The 23188-nt window shown below is 43.3% G+C and overlaps 1 protein-coding gene across 9 annotated transcripts in view; it reads left to right on the plus strand.

The window, feature by feature from the left end:
• HMBOX1 (homeobox containing 1) overlaps positions 1–23188 on the plus strand; it is a 130788-nt gene that overhangs the window by 60208 nt on the left and 47392 nt on the right. For 7 of the 9 annotated variants that reach the window (XM_072986517.2, XM_072986537.2, XM_072986524.2 and 4 more), the window contains exon 2: positions 12739–12824. In XM_072986517.2, coding sequence (XP_072842618.1) covers positions 12802–12824 — 23 coding nt within the window. In that variant the 5' untranslated portion in view covers positions 12739–12801. Of the gene's footprint in view, positions 1–7982; positions 8081–12738; positions 12825–15756; positions 15807–23188 lie in introns of those variants that run through there. The other 2 variants (XM_072986523.2, XM_078381712.1) reach the window with 2 other exon arrangements.

The raw sequence follows: 23188 nt of genomic DNA on the forward strand, positions 1-23188 counted from the left end.
GGATCTTGCCCTAAAAATTGTCTGTGATAAAGAAACTTCCGATCAAGGCAAGACAGACCTCCTGTCTTATGTTTTCAAGCCTTTTGTTCATTTTTAGAATCACATGTTAATATTTCAGAACAAGTCTATGAATTATTTTTTAAAAACCCATAAAGTTAGCAAACCAACAGCTCAATTTTCTCCTCCCGCAATTACTTTACTACATCTCTGATCCTACCAAAAGCCACACCCTAATTCCCCAAAAATAAGACCTACCCCGAAAATAAGCCCCAGTTAAGTGAAACCCTGCCCTCCACCCTTGTGCAGCAACCAGAAGAAGACATGATTGTATTTGAATAAATGTAGATGGCTGTACATGAAAAAAATTGAACATCCCCTGAAAATAAGCCCTAATGCGTTTTTTGGAACAAAAATTAATATAAGACCCTGTCTTGTTTTCAGAGAAATATATTAGTTTAAAATTTGAATGGGTTTCATGCCAGTCCAGAAGATATATAAATTGAAAAGAGGAAAGTGAGACTGATCTGTCATAAGCATTGGTACTTTGTTATTTTGATATCTATAGAAGCATAACAAAGTTTTCAAGTGAAATAAGTTATAAACTATTTAACTAATTAACTTTTAACTGGCTGAGGAATTGAACTTGTCCACGAAAGCTCACATTAAAGTAAAACAGTTAGTCTTTAAGGTGAAACCACATTTTTGTCTTATTTACTGTATTTTTATTTTCTTTTTCCCTGATAAGCGTTTAACTAATTACTCTTTTTTAAACTTAACATTTAACTAGATGACAGATGATAGATTAACCTTTAACTCAGCAGACGTTTGTCTTAAAGACTGCTAACTTTTAACAGCACCAACTAATTAGATTTTTCAATAACTTTAACAGCTATGTTTGAATTGTGACTCTCTGATTTTCTAAGTCCCATCTTTTTTTTGCCTTTTCGTTTAAATCACACTTTGAGTACATCTCTGTTGGAACAGTCACTGGAGAATGTCTTGTCCTAAGAGGTCATGCGTCTTGGCAGTAGGTTTCATTTCTCATCAAGAATATGAAGAACTTCGGGGAAATGTGTTTTAATTAAATAGCCTATGGCAGGCTAGTAAAACTATTTTTCTTTTCTCCTTTAACATTTTTATTATTACATATATTTCCCACTCTAAAATCAGAGATACAGAATAGGTACAGGAAAGTAGATGCATTTTAATACAGTGGTGCCTCGCTTAACGATTGCCCCGCATTACAATGAATCTGCTTTACGACTATCTTTTTGTGATCGCAAAATGATGGTCTAAATGGGGGAATTTCGCTTAGCGATGAGTGGCTCCCTGCTTCGGGAACCGATTTTCGCTTTACGACTATCAAAAACAGCTGATCGTTGGATTTTCGAAATGGCCGCCAGGTGCTTAAAATGGCTCCCCGCTGTGCTTAGGGACGGATTCCTCGCTATACAGGCAGCGAAAATGGCCGTCGTATGGAGGATCTTTGCTGGACGGTGAGTTTTTACCCCATTGGAACGCATTGAACAGTTTTCAATGCGTTTCAGTGGGGTTTTTATTTTCGCTTTATGATGTTTTCGCTTTACTGCAATTTTCCTGGAACGGATTATCATCGTTATGCGAGCCACCACTGTACGTAGTCATAGCATACTTTGAGTATCATTTTTAGTGGTAATCTGCTGAGCCTCTAAAAATGTATAAAAAACAAAAAGTTACACATTTTTCTGACCAGAAACATAAGGAGAAAGCTCCTTTTCAACAGCGTCAGAGTGAAAACGGCAAGTTGACATGATTGCATGAATTTTGAAATGCGGTATAGGAAGTGAGCTTTATGGATAAATGGACAAATAAGTGGGTCCTAGATCAAATTAAGCCCAAACTGTTCCTAGGAGGGGAAAAAAATTACTAAATTGAAGCTATTATACTTTGAGAATATCAAGGGAAGATAACTTTCACTGAAAAAGACAGGAATGCCAGAAAATGTGGAAGACAAAAGGATAAGAGGAAGATGGATTAACTAACTTGAAGTGATTTGAATGGCACCTAACACGTCACACAACTTCTGCTTGTGTGAAAAGGTCTCAGATGCCTCTGCGTGGGGATGATGAAAATGTCAAACCCCTTGTGCTGTGCTTTTGTTGTGTGTAGTTTGACACCATTAGAGCTGGAACCACATAGCTTTCTATTTTTTAATGTAAAGATTCACCTCATTCTTCTGAAGGACGAGGAAGATTGATAACCCATAACTGATCTGAAATACAAAAATCTTAACACATTAGATGGTTGAGCACAAATTATTAGCATGGTGCTACTATCTCCGAAGGAACACTATGACTGAAACACTTTCGCCAAGGTATTGTATTACTCTTTCACAATCTGGGTGTATCCTACTGTATTGGAGTAGACAATCAACACCGGAGAAGGATAATATTTGTAAGCAAATAGTTCCAACTTAAAATACTTGATTAGACGTTCCCCATTACCCTTCAGCCTGACATCTGCAGCACAGTCCTATCCAGGTTTACTCAAAAGTAGGTCCAGCTGCATTCAGTTGAGCTATGATTTGGTAAATCTCTCTCCCCTTATGTGGGACTTAAGTAGGGAACGGTGTGTGGGGTTGATGAAGAAGGTTGTGTGAAAGTTGTGGTAGACGCAGGTGCATTACCCTCTATCACAACCTTCACCCAACCCTGATCACGCATAACAACCTTTATGGCATGTAATAGTAACCACCAAGGCAGATGAACGGGTAATTTTTTTCCTACTTGTTTACTAATTTGATTATTTGGTTTTGCATTTGATTAATTTATTGTACAGAAGTCAAATATCTCTGATGTGGGACAGTTTATAAATTTTATAAGTCAATAACTAAATAGATATGTATATCTGTCCAGAATCTCCCAGCATTCAGCTTCGGTAGACAGCCCAGGACTCTTGTTGTTAAATGTAAGAGAAATTCAGCTTTCTTCCTGTTGTTTCGTACCATGTATCATTTTATAGACGTTTATAAAAGTCCCCCTCATACTCTTTTCACTCTCAGTATGAACTATGCAAATTGAGGCATGTACATTTTGTTAATTTGCTTTAATTATGCTTTGTGTGGAACTTGGGTGCAAAGTTTTGTGGTGCCTTTGCCCCCAACGTCATGATGAAGAATATGTATAATTAAAATTAATGTAGTAGTTTTAATTTGCTTTGCCTTTTCAACAACTCTGTGGATTATATTTCCATCTTTGGAAGGGAATGTGAAAGCTGCACTTCCATGGTGGACCTTCGTACACAACAATAAGCCAACATCCCTGTGAGGGATTAACCAGTATATACATATGTTGTCTGCTACAACTTCAGACCTTCTTTTGTGTGAATTGGTGAACCAACCTGGAAGGGCTAAATTATTATGAAACCTGGAACTTAGATCCTGGTTTGTTAACACCAAATCAAGCCAAGATTTAAAAACTGGCAGTAGGTGCTGATTTTGCAAACTGTGGCTTGTCTGGGGTGCAATAAACCAGGATTGGAATGTCATGATAAACTATCAGTGGCTCCTTTTAGTCACTTGCAGCAAGAGAAGAACAAGTAGGCTTAGAAACACAGGATGTTACTTTAGACTGAGTTGGATCCTTGAACCCCCCCCCCCCGCCCCGGACTTGTATTATTGATACAAGCCAGCTGTGGCTCTCCACAATTTTAAGCAAGATTTCTTACCAGCCCCACCTGGTGATTGCTCGTATTTGTCTCCCATCAGATACAGTGGTGCCTCATTTGATGAGGATAATTCGTTCTGTTGAAAAAGCTGTTAAGCGAAATCCTTGTCAAGCGAAATGAAAAAGCCCATTGAAATGGATTGAAAACCAGTTCAATGCATTCCAATGGGCTAAATACCTCCAGCGAAGATCCTCCATAGGGGCGGCCATTTTCAATGCCTGTAAAGCGAAGAATCCATCCTAAAGCACAGCGGGGAGCCATTTTGCACAGCGGGCGGCCATTTTAGAGCCGCCGATCAGCTGTTTTAGAATCATCGTCTAGCGAAAAATCGGTTCCTGAAGCAGGGAACCTATCATCATCAAGCGAAACGTCCCTATTTTAACATCGTTTTGCGATCGCTATTGCAATCGGAAAAACCTCATCGTAAAGTGGATTCGTCATTTAACAAGGTAATCGTTAAACGAGGCACCACTGTAGCCAGGTCTGATCCTGCTTAGCTTCCCAAATCAGATGTGATCGGGTGTTAGAAGACAGAGCTGTATGCTGTACTACACCCACTTGTGAAAGGGTGTGTGTGAAGCCAGGATTGCCAATATGGGAATTTCAGCCAACAGAGAATGGAAACTAGTTCTGGCTTATTACTACTTCTATGTGTGTATGTGAGAGAGGGGGGCGGTACACAGATTATTCATATATATGAATAATTGTATCAGTCCTTCATTTTCAAAAACAACATGTGTACTTGAAATCATGTGTGAAGTGGCCCCAGGGGTGGGAAGAGGACAGCACACTGAGAAAGGTAGGATTTGATCCCAGGTTTTCTAAATCCACTGGGGTTACATTCAGAGGCTTCAGGTTCATAGATTCTGTATGTCTTGTACCTACATCAATTCTCCTGTTTTGGTGCCACAATCAGGATATTCCAGGTTTTTCAGGAAACGGTCATTGTTTCTAAGTTTACAGCCTTCTTTCCTTTTGCATCAGTTTCCTTCCTGCGCCTTATAGGGAGTTCCAGGACCTCGCTGTTGCTGGGTGCAGCCTGCTGCAAACAGATATAAATATATAGATTCACCCTCTTCCGAATCCTTTATAATGTAACAAGGTAAACAAATGACCGGTTGACCTTTTTCTTCTCTCTCCCCCCACCCCGCTACCTGGCTCCCGATGCTTCCTGCTTCCTGACGCTCGTCTCCGGCTTCACCCTCCACTTGCAGTGTTTAATCCATTTATGCTTTTTCTGCCACCCCCCCCACCCCGTGACACTTTATGACTTTGTAAATCAGCCCGAGCGGCACCAAATCAAATGCTTTCTTCCCAAAGACCCCGATAACGTATGTCCGCTGTTTCATTCTTGTCTAACCTAACGATTTGGTCGTATAATAAAACCGGATTTCAGCAGATTTGTCAGCCATGACCTTCCCTTTTTATGAATCCAGGCTGGCTGTCCTCTTGTTAAATTATGCATTTCAAAGTGCTCTGCCATCTTTGGGTTTTTATTAGCCTGCCCCAGCCGTAATGCACTCGGCAGCTCCGTTTCCCAATCTGAGAGAATACGTAAATAAGTTTTGGGAGCGATGCTACGTTTTTGGGTAGGAGAAAAGTGCATTGCATAGGGAGGGGCTTCCAGTTTCTTTATTGTAGTTCTGTCTTCATTTTTTCTTAGAGCTGGAGGTATTGTATGTTGTCTGTGTAGAATAAGGGTGGGCAGCATAGATGTTCGTAGTGTCTCCCCCCCCCGAGGAATGCTGGAAACGAGCCACAGCTTAGCAACAAACCTAGGGAGTGCACTTTGCCCACCTCTGGAAGAAGGGGGGGTTGTGTATCAGATTTGGCTCTCCAAGTGATCCTTCTCCCTGTTGGATCTTCCAAATTTGAACCAAAATATGACAAAATGATGTGCTTACACTTTAAAAAGCCTAATAAACCACAGCTAGAGATGGTCACGGATTGATTCGTGCCGCTTTGTATGAAGTTTTCCGTGTGGCTCCACACGTATCACACTTTCCCTCTCCCCCTCCCCCCCCCGGGCTAGCTGGCTCACCCACAATCTGTTGCGCGGCACTGGGGTCCTCCTTCTCTGGTCCAAGCAGGAGCTCAGGCTGTCCCTTCCATGCCTCCTCTGGCAGCCGACCACTCAGCAGCTGTGGAGGGAGAATCCCCATCCTGCCTCCTCATCTGTGTGGTCGGCTGCCAGAGGAGGCAAGGAAGAGCAGCCTGAGATCCTGCCCAGACTGGACCAAAGAAGGAAGACCCCCAGTGGCGTGTGACAGATTGTGAGTGGATCAGCTGACCCAGGGGGCGATGGGGAGGGAACATACGGCACTTCTGGGGCCACATGGAGCACTCCGATTCATGCCCAGCTCTAACCATAGCATTTTGACCATTTAAATTTCAAAATTTGTGTTTTTAAATTTAAATCATTTTTTTAAAAATCATTGAATGTTTTATCCAACCTGCTCCCGGCATTAGCCAGAATGCAGGCCCCTGCCCTGGGGTGACCCCAGTTGCCATTCCCTGGCCAGCTTGCCTGCCAGGTCCATCCAGAATAGACCGACGGCACCCCCCGTCATGTATTTCCCCCCCTGTCTAAAGCGCCTTGTGTAACATTCCTGGGGAGGAGGAATGGCCGTTCTGGCTGAGACTCAGAGAAGCTGAAGTTCATCAGCCGGAGAGAACCCAGTTCCTTCCCCTGGCCCTGGTAGAGCCATGTGGAGAAGCTAACAATGGCAGGTAGCTTTCCAGCTCTGGTTGCCTTGGAGGGCTAGGAGGGCCATCGGATGGGGAATCTCCAAGTCAATCCATTGAGGTCCCCTTCTAACCTGGAGCCGGCCCTGTCATGTTCCAGTCTAAGAGAGTCCCTGTATTCCAAAATTGTGCAGTCCCAGCTTTCATCCCCTGAGCCTTGGGAACAGATGGTGATTTTTGCAGCCGTCCTACCGTCTAGTTGGTTTTGTAGTTGCAACCGGTGCCTGGGGTGCAGCTGTTGCAGGAATGAGAAGAAGGGTCTTTCTTAAAGCTTTGAAGGAGAGCTAGGAAAGGCGCTTCTTAAAAAGGACAACCCATTATCTGCCACAGGTTGAGGAATTATGGATGTTGTAGTCCAAAGAAAATGCTTTCCTAGCCTTCCTTTGCAAGTGACTTCACAATAGAGGCCGAGGTGGAACCTGTGGTTTCCTGGCTTGACAGCTTAATCTTTCGGCCATTCTGCTACAGTGGATCACCCACGTAGCTGGCCCTCCGATGTATGGACTGGATCCATTGAAAGGTTTTGGGTGTTTGGGGGTTGCTAATGCATTGGGTTGCTTCTTGCTCTGAAGTTCTAAGATGGTTATAAATCACCCAGAGGATCTGCCTGCTTGAAAAAGCCTCGCCTTGTGGCCTCTGCCCGAAAAGGTGATAGCATTGCGTCTACAGGAGGAGATGATAGGCTCCCAGACCTACGTGAGATTTGAGGTACCTTTGACCCCATTAAGTTAGTGCATCCGTTAGTAAGGAAATGAGATGAAACGGGGCATGCTCCGTTTGCAGCCATTTTGGAAGGTTTAGCAGTGCTGATAATGCAGTTGTCTTCCCGCTGCCTTGAGGACCAGGAAAAAAAAAAAAGCTCTTTGCCGCTGTGGTTTTGGATGGTGGCTCTTCTCAGTGGGAGAGGTCCAAGTTCAGTCCTCAGATTAGAAGAGTATCTATCTTGGATTGCGGAGAAAAGCAACCACAGAGGCATCATGTTTCTCCATAATTTTGCCCCCCGGGATTGTGGGGAAGGGTGATGATTTGTGCAGCCTCCTAGTGCCCGAATCCTGTGCTGTGGAAATGCTTCTGATTTCTACAGTGCCTGCGCCGTTCAAAAACCCGACACGTGGATGCATGTTGCTGCTTACTGCTGTGGTTTGAAAGGGCTTTGGTAACCACCCGTGGCTGCCGGAAGGAGGATATACGTGGTGCTGAGAGGTTTGACTGAAGGTTTACTACATGGGGCGTCCTATTTCTTTGACTTTGTAATTACCATATTTTTCCGTGTATAAGACTATACTTTTGTCGAAAATCTTTAGAGTAAAAATTGAGGGTCGCCTTATACACGGAAGTAAGCTGAAGCGAGAACAAAAACAAGTGGAGGGGAAAGCAGGGATCAAAGCGATCCTGCAGCGCTTTGATCCCTTTCCCCCTGCACTTGCTAAGCCCCACTTAGAGTTCTTAATTTAGGTTTAGAAAGGGGGGGCTTATACATGGGGGCCTCTTATACACAGAAAAATATGGTATATTGTTCTTTTGATTCACAGTGTGGTGTAGTGAACAGTGTGACTGACCAGGATTCTGGAGAATAGAGTTTGAATCTCCACTTGGCCGTGGAAACTAACTGGGGGAGAAGTTGGAACTGGTAAAACCTCTCGTTAAATATCTCACTTACCTTGAAAGCTTTATTAGGATTGGTGTAAGTCGGCTCCGACTTGGTGGCACAGAACACACACACGTGTTATTTTATTGATGAGTGTGGTCCTTCACAGAAAACGCAAGGAGAGAGGTCTGTGCCCCAGGGAGCTTACATTCTGAACTCAGAGATCTGGATGAGAGAGAAGATGCATTACTAATCTAGAATCGGGGCTTCAGAAGGTCAAGATGGTGTTTCTTGAGATTTGAAGGATGGGGTTGTATTAGAAAGCCCTTCAGTTGCCTTTTATTTTCAAAGGAAATGATCCTGGTCTTAATTAGCTAGATCTCGGTCTTCCTTTCTGTTTCCAGCCATTATGAGTAAGTGCACGTTGGCTTACTTGGGAGGTAGAAATTCAATAGTCTAGCGTTACTGGGAAGTCTTCACCTGTTGGGTGTTTTTCTCTCCCCTCCCCTTCCTGCGATGAAGCTGCCAAAAAGGCACACGCAGCCTGCTCAGAGAGGAGCGGAAAAGGTTGGTGGGCTGGCGGCGTCCGGGCAGCCTGTACTCAAACATCTTAATTGCCACCAAAGAGAAATGAACAAAAGTGAAGTGGCTCCCAAGGAGATATTAGAAAATCCGAGCCGAAAATGAGAATGATTTAATGTCAAATGAGACAAAATGCCGAGCTGATACTCCATTGCCTCCCGCTTCCACTTGTCCTTGGCAGTGAGAAAATGAGATTTTTAATATCGGAAAAACAGATTGCCACGAAGGCTCATCCATTGTAAATTTGAGCTGCCTTTTCAGAATGGTTTTTAAGGCGAGGATTGGATTCTTCATCCTGTTCTACTGTGCTTGCCATGATTTTCATACTAATCTGTAATTCCACCCCCCCCTTTCGCCCTGCAACGCTTTTGATTTGACTGCGCCAAAAACCCAAAGCGTAAGTTTCCCTTTTTCTTTGGCCTCTGCCTTTCCCCCTCTCCCGCCCTCCCCTTAAACAAGTTAATTTCATTAATGAATAATGCCGTCAGGACAAAGGTTTGTCAGCGTTAACCTCTGTGTTAGTTATAGAGATTAATGATGCTTGCTGCCCTAGCTAGTTAATGCTAGAAAGGATGGTTTAGTTACTGAAATGTCAGTCGGAAAAACCCAAGGCTGGGCATTTATGGAATCCAGCGATATCAGAGCGTCTAGAAGCCCACATGGGTAGGATCCGTCTGGCGTGTCGGCCTGAAAACAAATGATGTGATAAGTCTGATGATGCTGATTTAAACAACAGCAGCAACAACAACCACCACCGTTGAACTGCAGAACTGGAAGGGAGCCTATGGATCATTGGGTCCAGCGCCTCTCAAGGAGGCCCAGTGTGGGAATTGAACTCTTCACAGCCAGAGATTTTAAGCCACGGAGCTATCCGGGAGTTCTATTTGGACAATCGGAGACTGGAAACCAAGTCCTAGGAAGAAAGGCTGAGAGAACACAGCCTGTTTAGCCTTGAGGAAAGAAGACTCAGGGGAGATAGTATTGCACTTTTCAAATACTGTACTTGAAAGGTAGCCATAGACAGAAGGAGCAGGATCTGCACTTGATCAAAAACCAGAGTGCAGGACACACAACAATGGGCTCAAGTTAGAGGAAGCCAGATTTCAGCTGAATATCAGGAGAAACTTCTTGACTGTTAGAGCAGTACGACAGTGGAACCAGTGACCTCGGGAGTTGGTGAGCGCTCCAACCCTGGAGGCATCCAAGAGAAAATTGGACGACTGTTTGTTAGGTCTCCTTTGATTTAGATCCTTGCATTGAGGAGGGGGGTTTGGACTTGAGGGCCTTAGAAGCCCCTTCCCACTCAATGATTCTATGATAGGTTAAAATTCAGAGGTCGGGAGTGGAATGGTCCTTATTAGACTAAAACTCCAAGAATCCCTCAACCAGTTGGGTTTATATTGTTCTTAAAAAACTCAGGTGATACAATAAGTCTACAACTGAATTACAAATGTCTATATCTTGTACCATATGCAGAAAAAATATCTGTGCTTCAAAACAGGAACTGGATTCAGACCATTACTGGTTTTTGTTTTCTGGCATTTTGGACACTTCATTTGGCCTCCAGAAGGGTGTAGGGGGTAGAAAGTTGACCATTGGGCCCAATATGTGCCCACAGGTAGCACTGATGAGACAGAATTGCTTAAGTCCTGGAGAATTTACCCTTAAGTTGGATAAGGCAGTGGTCCCCAACCTTGGGCCTCCAGATGTTATTGGACTACAACTCCCAGAAGCCTTCACCACCACCTCTGCTGGACAGGATTTCTGGGAGTTGAAGTCCAAGAACATCTGGAAGCCCAAGGTTGGGAACCACTGGTATAAGGCACCCAATCATTCTGGAATCTGAAGGTTGTGCTGGAGAAACAAAAGGACCGTCCCAAGTTCTGCTTAAAATATTTAAGGATCACTAAACATTTGATTTTTTTGGGGGGGGGTATCTGGTTCCCAAGTTCATTTCTCAATTTACTGCTTATAACACAGCATGAATGAACGGGGTCTTCTGGTGACAGTGATGCCCCCAAGCAATCAGAACCACTTTCTGGTTTAGGGACAGGTGGAGACCACTGGGCTGGTAGTTAAAATGCATGCAGAAACATGACATGATATCAGGTGACTCTCACGCATAATGCAAGATGTAGCTCTTGTATCTGCATGGTTAGGTGGGCATATTAACTCCTGTTCTTGGGTAAACCCGATATAAGAGATGACCAGGCCTAATGACTTTGTTTTTACATAGCAGTATGTATGTAGAGATGGATCGGGGTCCCCAACCCCATATCCTTGAGTGGCTGGGCTTCTTCCCATTTGCAAGCAAAGGGCATTTTTTTCAGAGCATAGACCAGTTAAGATTTTAGGCAAGATGCATAGCGCTGATTTGGAGACAGGAGACATTCCGGAGGGGAGATAAAGGGGGGCGGACTTTAGGGAATTAGGCTCTTGGCTTCTCTGCCATAAGGCAAACAGCCTCGTAGATGAGCGATCCCTTAAATGTCCTTGTCTGACCGTATTCCTCATATCCACCAAGAAAAGTAGCTCCTAGGTCAATTTACCACTTTTTGTTTTCCCTTGGTTTTGTGAGCTTCTGCCAAATATGTATTTAATACGAATCTTGCATGTGTTTCTTGTTAAATCCTCCCGAGGTCAAATTCATGGTTCTTTGCTCTTCTCCATGATGGCCTTCTAAGAATAATTATAGAATGGACAGAATGGTCTTCAGTAATTTTCTTCCCTTTAATGAGGTGGCTCATGTTTCTTACCTTCCCTTGTAATTTCTGCATTATGTACTTGTACAATAATTCTAGCTCTTTCCCAGATCTTTCTAGATCCAGGTGCTCAAAATCGTACACCGTGCTCTAAGCTAGAGATGGGGATGAATATAAAAACGGATCGGCTTTTTCGATGAAAATAGCCGATTCGTTAAATATTCGTCCCTTCATATTAGTGGGTTCCGGAGACTCTCGTGAATATGAAGGGACGAATATTTACCCGTTTTTATTCATCCTTCGTATTACCAAAAACAAAACAAAACAAAAAAACCCAAAACATCCAATCTGCCTACCAATAGGCAAAATGGTGAGTCGTCCCCATCTTTACTCTAAACCAGTGGCTCCCAACCTTGGGTTACCAAGGGGTTCTTGGACTGCAATTTCCGGAAGTCTTCACCGCCAGCTGGGTTGGCTGGGGTTTCTGGGAATTGCAGTCCAAGAAAACCAGGGTTACCCAAGGTTAAAAAACAATCCTCTAAAGAAAGCTTTAACAATTCTAAATAAAGTTGGATCTTCGTTTCTTCGATACCAGATTTACATGCGAACATGGTGTTGGCTTCATGTGCCACAGCATCCTGTGGTTGGCTTCTGTTCAATATTTCATCTGACATCAGATCACATCTTTTAAGAAATACTGTCTTGGTTACATATTTTACTCATAAATTACAGATTTTAATCCTCTTGTCCTTTGAAGAATTAGGATTGAGGTCAATGAAAACAATGTGTCACGAAATATTTACAGTTGTAGAAGGGGTAGCCATGTTAGTCTGTGCAAGCATTATAGGTGAAAGTAAAGTAGAAATAAAAAGTAAAATAAGACAAAAATGTGGTGGCACTTTTAAAACTAACCTTTAGATTTTTTTTTTTGATGTGAGCTTTTGTGGACAAGCCCATTTGTCTGATGAAGTGGACGTGTCCATGAAAGCTCATATCAATTTTTTTTTTTTAAAAAAGTCTTCTTTAAAATGTTTTATTTTTCTTTTATTTTCACCTAAAATATTCACAGACCATTGAAAGAATAAAGATTTCCTATCATTTTTGAGAGGTATTTGTTGTTTTTTTTAAGATTGAACTCTTGTGAGAAGCAGAGTTTGGAAAAAAGTTACATTTTTTGACTGTAATTCCAAGTTATTCCCCCCAGCTAGTAGCAGTTGTGCCAAGTTGTAGTGCGGAAAATAAACTTTTATAAACTAGGCAGAAGAGATTTTCAGAGGCACTGAGAAATAAAAGTAGTTACATATTTGCTCAGGTGGTGACAGCTGTTTCACAGCTGCATGGAAGGAGACGAAAAGTAATTTGTGGTTAGCATGTATGAGAACCTACTTTTTTCACCTTTTCTCTCATTTGTTACAGAATGGTAACTGAGGCCGAAAACCTCCAGGAGGCTTTCTGACTTCATCTCCCCATGTGTAAAGTATGCTGAGAACCTTTCCAGTGGTGTAAGTATAGCATCACCGATTTTCCCCTGTGCGTATTCAAAAGTTTCAATATATGCAGTCTCGTGAGCTGTCGAAACAGACGTTGACCTGGGGACCTCTCCTTAGCATGTTGCTATTTGCTAGACTTGCCTTCAACGTGATGCTGATTCTTTCAAATCAGCTTTACACAGAGGTGCTAGGTGGCTGCTAATTTTGCAGGATTTGCAAGGGTGCAAATTCGTCTGTGGCGAATTTGCTTAATTTTAATTGTTCCACACTCTACTGCCAGTTTCCATAGAGCTTTTAACAGTGTGTTTTAAGGAGGCTTCTGATTTTGAGATGGAGCCCAAAATCTTTGTGAATAATATTCCGATTTTATAGATGGCTTGAACAAATGGACGTTATCTGCCTTTATTTGGAAGGGATTTGAATGCGGATCCAGGTATTGTAAGGCTAATGAACACATGTGTGCAGGTATCCTCCCCCCCCTTCCATCTTACTGGACTCTAAACCATATGTAGTACAGGAATGCGCATAAAACAGATTTCCACATGGTTTAGTTTACAAGGCCCATAAGCCCCTGCCAATATGGCTATGGATGATGGATTAGGGTTGCTGAAGTCCCAGAAATGCAAAGATCTGCCTTGTGATACGGTAGCACTCTATTTGAGGTATATTGAATTTTGTCCCGGCTTCACGTTCTTGCTAACCTGGACTTTAAAAAGATGCTGCGTGAAACGGATAATGTCTTGTAGATCGTGGATGGCAAAACATTTGACCTTGCAGATGTTTTTCCATTTTAGTCAGCCTTGCCCTACACAGAGAGTTGGAGGAACGGGGGTTGTAATGCATCATAGTGCATATACTGGGTGGATACTGGGTCCCTGTAGGCAATTAGGGTGTTAGTGAGCATTCCATAACATCACTGTGTTTTGGTGTTTGTAGATGACTGGCAGTGAATTTTTATTTTATTTTTCAGCATTGTAATGTTTGAAGTAGTAATTATGGCAGCCACCTGATTAAAGACGCTTTGATTAAATCCATCATATGCAGTTTAGTCAATTTAATTGATCTGGCATCAATTACATTTGCATATGGGTAAAAACAATATTTATGAAGCGCGAGCATAATTTTCGTTGATGAATGGATGCTTGGATGTGTTGCAGAAGCATTGTCTTGGGGGACTGGCCCTCCAACTGTGACCCTCCAAAAGCTTTTGGCTAGCAGTGCATGACCGCACTAGCTCGCATAGCTAATAAGGGATTGTGGGAATGGTAGCCTAATAATCGTCAGAATCCTATCGCCAGTTTATGGCTGCGTAGGAGAAATTGTGTAATAGCAAATTGCCACTCATTAACAAAGTGCTGTTTGTATTACTGGTTGTGTACCTGATTATGTAGTTGGACACATGGGTAGGAGAGTGATGGGACTCTGTTAACAAGGGGCAATTTGGTGCTGAGACTTAAGTGATATCTCAGGTATAAATCAGTAGTATGTTACTGGCCCATATGTTCAGACATTGCTCCCCTCCATGAGAAAAAGGGAGCATACCTCTTTTGTCACCTTCAGTCTTTGTGAGTTTAATTGGAGATACCGGTAATTATATGTTGCAGGCGTAGCCGTAACTCAGAGTAGTTTGTGATTAGGTTGTTTCTGGGAGGATTTCCCCATGCACTGGATGTGTCTGTCAACGACCTAAGAGGAATTGAGCAAATTGAAACATCATCTCAAACCATGATCCTGACCATTGTCATCCTCCCCATAAAATAGCCATAGGTAAAGGTAAAGGTTAAGGTTCCCCTTGACAATTGTTGTCCAGTCGTGTTCGACTCTAGGGGGCGGTGCTCATCCCCGTTTCCAAGCCATAGAGCCAGTGTTTTGTCCGAAGACAATCTTCCGTGGTCACATGGCCAGTGCGACTTAGACACAGAACGCTGTTACCTTCCCACCGAGGTGGTCCCTATTGATCTACTTGCATTTGCATGCTTTCGAACTGCTAGGTTGGCGGGAGCTGGGACAAGCGACGGGTGCTCACTCGATCTTACGACTGCTTGGTCTTCTGACCCTGCAGCACAGGCTTCTGCGGTTTAGCCCGCAGCACCACCACGTCCCTTAAAATAGCCATACTGGTTGGTGATTCTGGGAGTCGCAGTTAAAAACGGTATTTTCCAAGTTCTTATTTCAAACGTCCCAGATTGAAGAGCATGAGCCATGAGAAATGATAGCTAAGGACCATCAACCATGATGTGTCATGATGCATTTGAATTGGCAATCCATGGTTTATGATAAGCCAGCATCAGGATGAAAAGCCATGGTGTGATGTGGTTTAAACCGTAGCAACTGGTTAGGTTGTCAGGTCTGTACAGACAAGCCACAATCAATGGTGGAAGCTTTACACACACAGACACACCAAGATTGTGCACTGTGGAAATGTGTGTGTTGTGTGAGAATCCAGTACAGAATGACAGGTATCAATATTGGCTTGTTGAGCAGATAGAATACCAAAACTAGCAAGAAACTCTGAGCTGTGATTTGCTCTTTACACCTTTTTGGAAGCTCTTCATTTAGTACAAACCATAGTTTGCTGTGATAGCTAACTGAGATCTCCATCTGGATTGATAATTTGCTCTCTGTACTTGGAGTTCTGCTTGCATTAGGAAGCTGAAGGTCTTGAGGACACTCACAAGAATAATGTGTTGCTGTTCCTTTCTTGGCCTGGGTTGGGTAAGTCGTGCAGCAGCGAGCATTTGATTATGCTGGATTTATTTTCATATGTCTTGGGCTGTTCTTATTAACTGTCATCGCTTTGATCGAAAGCATGTGGCGGGTTTCTGCATTTGTCGCGCCCCACTTTGCATTCCTAAACAGAAGCGGTGGAGTCGAAGCTGTGTGGATCGTGAATGTTCTGCTTTGAACAGTTTCAGCTCGGATGTTGCTGGGGGCTCAGCAGTTGCGAGACGAGGCCGCTGTAGCGTAGATCAGAAGGAAGGCGAGGAACCAAAGGTAATACGAGCTGTGATGGAGGTGGATAGGCTGATAGGTAGATATCCGAAGGCTTCAGTCTCGGAAGGACCCCTAAGGTTGTGGGGCGCTGTGATGATAATTTCTACCTTCCTCTGCTAAGGGGCACCCTCCTGGCAAGGTGTCCACTCCACCGTCACTGGTTTAAATGTCCCAGATTTCTCCAAGATTTGAGGCAAATGCTAAATTTGTACGAACGCAACATTGCCGTGCTAGATCAGATCAGATCAAAGGCTGGTCTTGTACAGCTTTCTCTTCAGACAGAAATTCTTGAGTGCAATTGTTTTTCTCTGTCTCATAGCGATTACTGAGATGCCTGCCAACTTCTGAGATTGAAGAGTTGACATCTCAACCGGTACCCATAGTAGCCCTGACCTACATGAATGGCTCTAATCTAGAACGTATAAAAAGCTGAAAAGTAGACTATCAGTGTGTCGGTTCCAGATATAGCCATACTTGAAGTAGACTCATTGAAACCAGTGGTCAGGATCCTGTTGGGATTTTACTCCCGAGTAAGTGAAATTGTGCACGTTTCAGTGGTGAATTGTAGCAGACTAAGAAGGTGCCAGTTGTATGTCTAGTTGTGTGACAGGCATGAGACCAAGCATGAAATTAGGTATATGGCCGACAATGTGTATCCTGTATAATTAAAATTGTAAACCTCCCGGAGAGTGCTTGTAGCGTTATGGGGCGGTATATAAGTCCAATAAATAAATAAATAAACCGTGTACTCACATAGTTTATTCTAGAATAAATTCCCAGTGGGATGCTGGCCAGTGGGACTTAAGCTACCCACGACTAACTTATGCCCCGTTGATTTCAATGGGTCTAACTCTAAGTACATCTTAGTCTAGAAATCTAGTTCTGGTTTATTGTTTTTGCTTTTTTTTTAACCCTGGTTTTCAGCAGGAAAAGTCACACAGATGGCCTTAAATAAGGTCAGTCTGTCAGAAGACGGATCCTGTCCACAGGCTTGTAGTCCATATGGTGATACTGGAGGAAGGAGTTGGGAGGGGAAAAGGGGAAATAAAAAGTTATGAAGCAGTTCTTAAACTTAGGTCCTTATTATCACGACTCGCTTGAATGGAGACCTTTAGGGAGAGAAGGAACAGGAGGGACCTGATCCCCATTTTTTTTGTTTTGTTTTTTTGCCCTTGCAGAACTTCCACCTTATGACAAAAATGCCGAAATCTTCAGCCAGTGTGACCAGATTTACAGAGGAGTTCTGGGTGTTGTGGCTCTCTCCATAAGATGGTCATTCTGGTTGGGGATTCTGGGAGTTGTAGTTCTCATTTCCAAGTTCTCATTTCAAGTGTCCCAGATTGAAGAGCATGAGAAATCATCGCTAAAGACCATGCATGTCGCGATGCATTGGAATTGGCAAACCATGGTTTACGATCAGCCGGCATCAGGATGAAAAGCCATGATGTGATGTGGGTTTTTGAACCACTGGTTGGGTTTCTTGGTCTGCATTGGCTCACCGTAATCGACAGCGGAAACTTTACCTCCTCTCCCAAAGATTAAGCACTGTAGAAATGTGAGTGTTGTGGAAGAATCCAACAGGCATCAATATAGGTTTGTTGAGCGGAAGGAATAGCTGCTTCCAAGTTGGCCATTCTGGTTGGGGATTCTGGGAGTTGGAGTTGAAAATTATATTTTTCAAATTCTTATTCCGGGGTCCTGTAATGAAGAGCCTGAGCTGAGAGAAATGATACAGGCATGGGGCTGATATTAAAAACCTAAGCCTCTTTCTATGGCTTATATTTTCTACCAGAGGGAGTCGTATTTCAGTTTTTGTAACTCAGTAAGGAAATTGACTCTTTGAAGAATGGAATGTCTCATATTCTCTCTCTCTCTCTCTCTCTCTCTCTCTCTCTCTCTCTCTCTCTCTCTCTCTCTCTCTCTCAAAGCCATGCATTGCTTTCTTTTTTGGGGGGGACCCTATGTCCAGTGAAGAGGGAACAGGGCATGCACCCTTTCGTAAGAAGCATATTAAACTAACACCGTTAAAGGAGCTGTGGAGAATTATAAGGTGTTCAAACATGATCTAATGATCAGTTGTTAATGGGAGTATGTGTCCCTTAATTAATGAGGAGGATCACATTATCCCTTAATGCCTAGTTGCAGAGTGGCCTCCTAAGCAGCGGGGACTTCTATGTGGTTTGCCGAGGGAGTTCTCTGTAAGATTGTCCTTGGTATCGAGAGGGCGTGCTTTTCTGGATAATTTGTTCTCCGTCGCCGACAAATTCAGTTTGCACATTTTTATGGAGTGCAGCCCTCTCTGCAGGAAGAGGTGGGTAGGACTCCACGAAAACATCTGCCAGTTAAGTCTTGTTAGAGATGGGCACGAACTGGTTCGTCTCAGTTCGTCCTGGTTTTTTAAGGTAGCAGTGCAGGTGCCGATGCTCCCCTTTCCGACCTCCTTTGGCTCAAACAGCCCCTCACCAGGCCCAGCGTCCTAGCTTCCTGCACCTCCTCAATTGGTCTTCCAGTCCCGGCAAAAACTCAGGCTTCTCTGCCCCCTCCTTCTTGGCTGATCTCGCACTCAGACCAAAGGGAGGGGGAAGAGAAGTCTGGGCTCTTGCCCGTTACTGGGAGATTAGCCGAGGAGGTGGGAAAAAAACACACAAATTGGGTCTGGTGAGTGGCTGAATCGGTTGAGGAAGGCAGCAGAGGGGCGTTTACCAACTGGGACGAATTTAGACGAACCGGTTTGTGCCCATCTCTAATCCTGAAGTGTGCTAATAGATCCTAGCCGGCTAGGTAGGGGCTGACAGTATGATTCCTCTACCAATAATTACAGTATTACGAATAGATCTTAAAGCTCATTGCGTATCTTTGCATACAGTGTAATCCTATTCATATTTTACCGAGAAAGATGTCTCTGTTAAGTGGGGCTTTCTCCTGCTTGAGTGTCTTTAGGATCGAAATCTAAATGGTGTTTTGATTTGCCCTTGGCAATAACTTGCTGGAACCAGCAAAAATATTTAAAATAAGTCTCGCAACCCAAACATTTTTTTTGTCTTTCCCGCTGAGACTCCTAAAGTTGCTAGTTCATGACATTTCTGATACAGATCCAGGAATACTAAAAATTACTGCTTTCGTTTTGCAATTTTTAAAAAAAGAGTACTGTATACTGCTGCTTTTAAACATCTGTGTTTTTTTTGCCAAAGGCATACGTTTAACAGTAATTAAAAGTGTCAATTATCCTCAAAATAATTCACATGCCTATCATCCTTCTATTGCTCGTGGACTTTTAATTAATTTAGCCAATTGCCCTATGAATCCACGTTATCTTAATTTCCAGAATTTTCGATTCCCAAGGACTTGTGATCTGCCATATTCCTAGTCATCAACAAATCTGGAGTCAGTTCTATATCTTGAATTTTAACCTTCCTTAACCTCCTATTAGTGTTTCTGTTACAACTCTGGTGTTTCCCTGAACATGCACATTATTTTCATGTGGAATATCGTTAGGTAGAACCCGTGTAAAGTTCTGAGGCTTCAAAACCCTGTACATCCCTCTCTATAAGACGTCTCATTGAGCCCAGAGGGAATGACTTTGAAAGAGAAATTCCTGGGATTGCCATGTTAATTCTTGCTGCGTCATGAAGGACGTTTTCCTTGATACCTCTTGTGAATTTTAGCACTAAATCTGCTTGTTAGTCCTGCTAGATTTAGGCCCATTGTATCAATGGGACTTCTGCAAGTGATGATTTAACAAAGTTGAGACTAGCTGTTGCATTTTCCACTATTAATTAATAGATTTAATCTGCATTCTTTTGTAGATGAGAAATGCTGTGAGAGAGAAAAAAAATAAACATACAGTATTCCTGTTTTATGTATTCTCAAAGGCTTTCATGGCTGCGATCTGATGGTTTTTCGGGCTATTTGTCCATGTTCTGGAGGTTTTTCTTCTTAAGATGCCGGCCTCATCAGTCTCTGAGGCCGGCATCTTCAGAGGACAGGAGCTAGAACTCTGTCCGTGTTCTGGTGTAGTGTGTGGGATAGTTGAGTATTTGTAGTTGTGGGATCAGCTTTTTGTCCTTTTCAGTAGATTGGGTGATTATGGTGATCAGGGTGTATTTCGTTATGGGTATATTGTCGTGATAAGGAAGGGGGGAGATGATCTGTCAATGTGATTGATGGGTGTGATTGATGGCTGCTTTGTTTTGAGGATAGTGTCATTCAAAGTGTTATTTTTCTTAGAGAAACAAGGCCTTTACCCTTTCAAGCATAGAAGTGAGACCCACTTGTAAGACTGTTCTTGCTATTTGCTGTTGTGAATAAGAACTTGGGTTAAAAAACAGTAATTTCCCCCTGAGACTGCCGAACAATGAATTTTAAGCCTATCACCGTGTTTTTGGTTGCTTGAGCTAGAGAAATGAACATTTGCACTTCTGGTTTTAAAACCAGGATTCTCTTAAATTTGTCTGGCCCAGTGGCTCCCAACCTTGGTTTTCCAGATGCCCTTGGACCGAAACTCCCACAAGGCTTCACCACTAGATGTGCTGGCCAGGATTGCCAGGAGTTGTAGTACGAGAACACCTGGAGACCCAAGGTGGGAACCACTGAGCTACAGAATATAGGATCACAGGTCAATATCCATGTCTAGATAGGGGAACACCTGAGACCAGTCTTTCTCCCATGTTCTACGTTCTCTATTTTCTTTGTGTTTATTTGTTTTCTTTGGGGGGGGTGTCTCTTGAATTGACTTCCAAATATTTTCATTTTCTGATTTCTAATTCGACTTCTTTCTCCGTTGCCTGTTGGTGACTCTACTAAGGAGAGAATTCTTGTACAGTGGTGCCTCGCTTTACGATTGCCCCGCATTACAACAAATCCGCTTAACAACAATCTTTTTGCGATAGGAAAACAATGGTCTGAATGGGGGAATTTTGCTTTGCGATGATCAGTTCCCTGCTTCGGGAACCAATTCTTCGCAAAATGATGTTTTTTGAACAGCTGATCGGTGGTTTCAGAATGGCCGCTGGGTGGTTAAAATGGCTCCCCGCTGTGTTTAGGGATGGATTCCTCGCTATACAGGCAGAGAAAATGGCTGCCGTATGGAGGATCTTTGCTGGACGGTGAGTTTTTACCCCATTGGAACGCATTGAACGGGTTTCAGTGCATTTCAGTAGGGTTTTTATTTTCGCTTTACGATGTTTTCGCTTAACGGCGATTTTCCTGGAATGGGTTATTGCCGTTAAGTGAGGCACCGATGTAAATCCAGCATTTCTATCTGCCTGCTAGCATTGTGTCTTCCTCAGGACTTCTAACCCTCCAGGTGGACACTTGCCTAGTTGCATACCATTACCCATTGTCTCTTGTTTTATCCTGGTGAGATGCAAAAAAAAGTGCTCTCTTCCTTCACTGTTAAAAGCTCAGGTTATTTCTAGCAAAGTGCAGGAACCGCATTTATTAGAGAACAATCTTATTCTCACCTACTTCTCCCTCATCTCTTCAGTTCTGTCCCGTTGTTTTCCAGTTCTTGCATCCAGGTTGCATAGAACCAAGAGAATATATCTGGAGCTTGGAATTTTCACTTTAATGGATTGTAATTTCCAGAATTTCCCAGATCGATACGACTTGGAGGATTCTGGGGATTGTAGTCCAAAAACTTGGTAGGGATGACACAAAGAGAAAAAAAAACACTAAAGAGACTCTTTTTTTCCTATCACTTTCAGAGAGAGGGCGCCTCTGGAACACAGATCTTTCATTTTAACCAAAGGGAGGTACATAAAAATCTAGTGGTCCCCCCCCGCCCCATATTGCCTTCTCTTGTTTAACCTTTATTCACCCTTTGTATGTAAAATCGCTGGATTAATTTAGGGGTTTCGTGCAACGGCCAGAGGGAACAAGAACGGGAAAGAACAGAATCCAACCACCTGCAAGAGGTGGCCTCTTTTGTCCTTCGTGAGAAAGGTCGATGCACAAAAAAAGGGGACGTGAATATGGAAGAGGCGGGAAACGAAACTGAAACTGAAATGAAACTATGGGAAAGTTGTTGTTGTTGTTGTTGTTGTTGTTGTTGTTGTTGTTGTTGTTGTTGTTGTTGTTGTTTTTGGCTATGTACGCATTCCATAGCTCTGCTCAACTCTTGTACATGCTTCTTGCCCTGATAGGGTTCATCCTTCTTGAGAAGAGCCAGAAATTGCTATTTCCAGATAATAGGCCTTTGGGAGTTTAAAAATAATAATTTCATGTCATGCAATCAATTCTGGCTTATGGTGACCCTTTCAAGGGTTTCTTAGGTATAAAGTAGTCCCAAGTGGTTCCCTGTTCTTTCCTCCGTGAAGGCACTGGGGGACTGTGCAGCTGGCCCAAGGCTACCCAGGCTGGCTCTTCTTCCGGGAGGCACCACGGGGGAATCGAACTCCCAACCTTTGGCTCTGCAGCTGGATAGCAAACTCGCTGAGCTATCCAGCCAAAAGATCCATGTGTTCCTTGTGGAATCTCAGCATGCATCTAGATAGGGATAACCATAACTTATTCTTGTAAACTGTGTCACAGAGGCTTTACTCTGAAAGGTGATATAAAGATATTTTTGAAAGAATCAATAATTTTTTTGGGGGGGAAGAGAGTGGTTTTTCATTCCTTTGATACAATTAGCTTCCTGACTCCTTGGTAAAGGGCAGAGCGAGCCATGGTCTTTCTGGATCCTTCGATCCTAATCCCTTTCAGCTCCAGCTGATGATAAGGGACAATGGGTGTGGCAGTTTAGCAACATCTGGAGGCCACTCGGCTTCAAAATTCCGCAGTTCTGTGGTCCATCCATTCTTGCACCCTGTATCTGGGATATATATATATATGTTTAGAAATCTCAGTCCTTGAGAGACTTGAGCTTCAGTTTCATCAGGGTGATTTGCCTGCCAAAATTTCCAAGTGGGTGGAAAAATTTCCAAGTGGGTAGCTGTGTTGATCAGTTGCAGCACAAAAGAAATAATAATAGAAGCCGGTGCCATCTTGAAGATGACCGGGTTTGATGCAGTGGAATAGAAAGATTGTGACACGTAGACACGGGCGCTTCATGTTCGTATCGTGGGGGGCCGCTGGTCAGCTGAAGGGGTAGACTCTTCCTCCTGCCTCCCTGCCACTGTGGTCAGCTGCGTGGGGAGGCAGGGAAGTGTCGGCAAGGCTCCTTCCTGGATTGGTGCGATGGTGCTGTGAAAGGACCCAAGTGTAGCATAGCACTGGAGGGGGAGTGACCTGGCCGGTTCTGAATATGAAGCACCCATGTCTAGTTGTGGCAAATAAAACATCTGATGATCTAGTCATTTGAGCGGAGGAATGCATGTTTTGGTGAGGAATTCTGAAACGGCAGATGGGTCTTCTCTTTCTCTTCATTGCGCCTTCTGCTTCTT

The sequence above is a fragment of the Pogona vitticeps genome, chromosome 1, assembly GCF_051106095.1.
Source record: "Pogona vitticeps strain Pit_001003342236 chromosome 1, PviZW2.1, whole genome shotgun sequence".
Taxonomy (NCBI): Eukaryota; Metazoa; Chordata; class Lepidosauria; order Squamata; family Agamidae; genus Pogona; species Pogona vitticeps.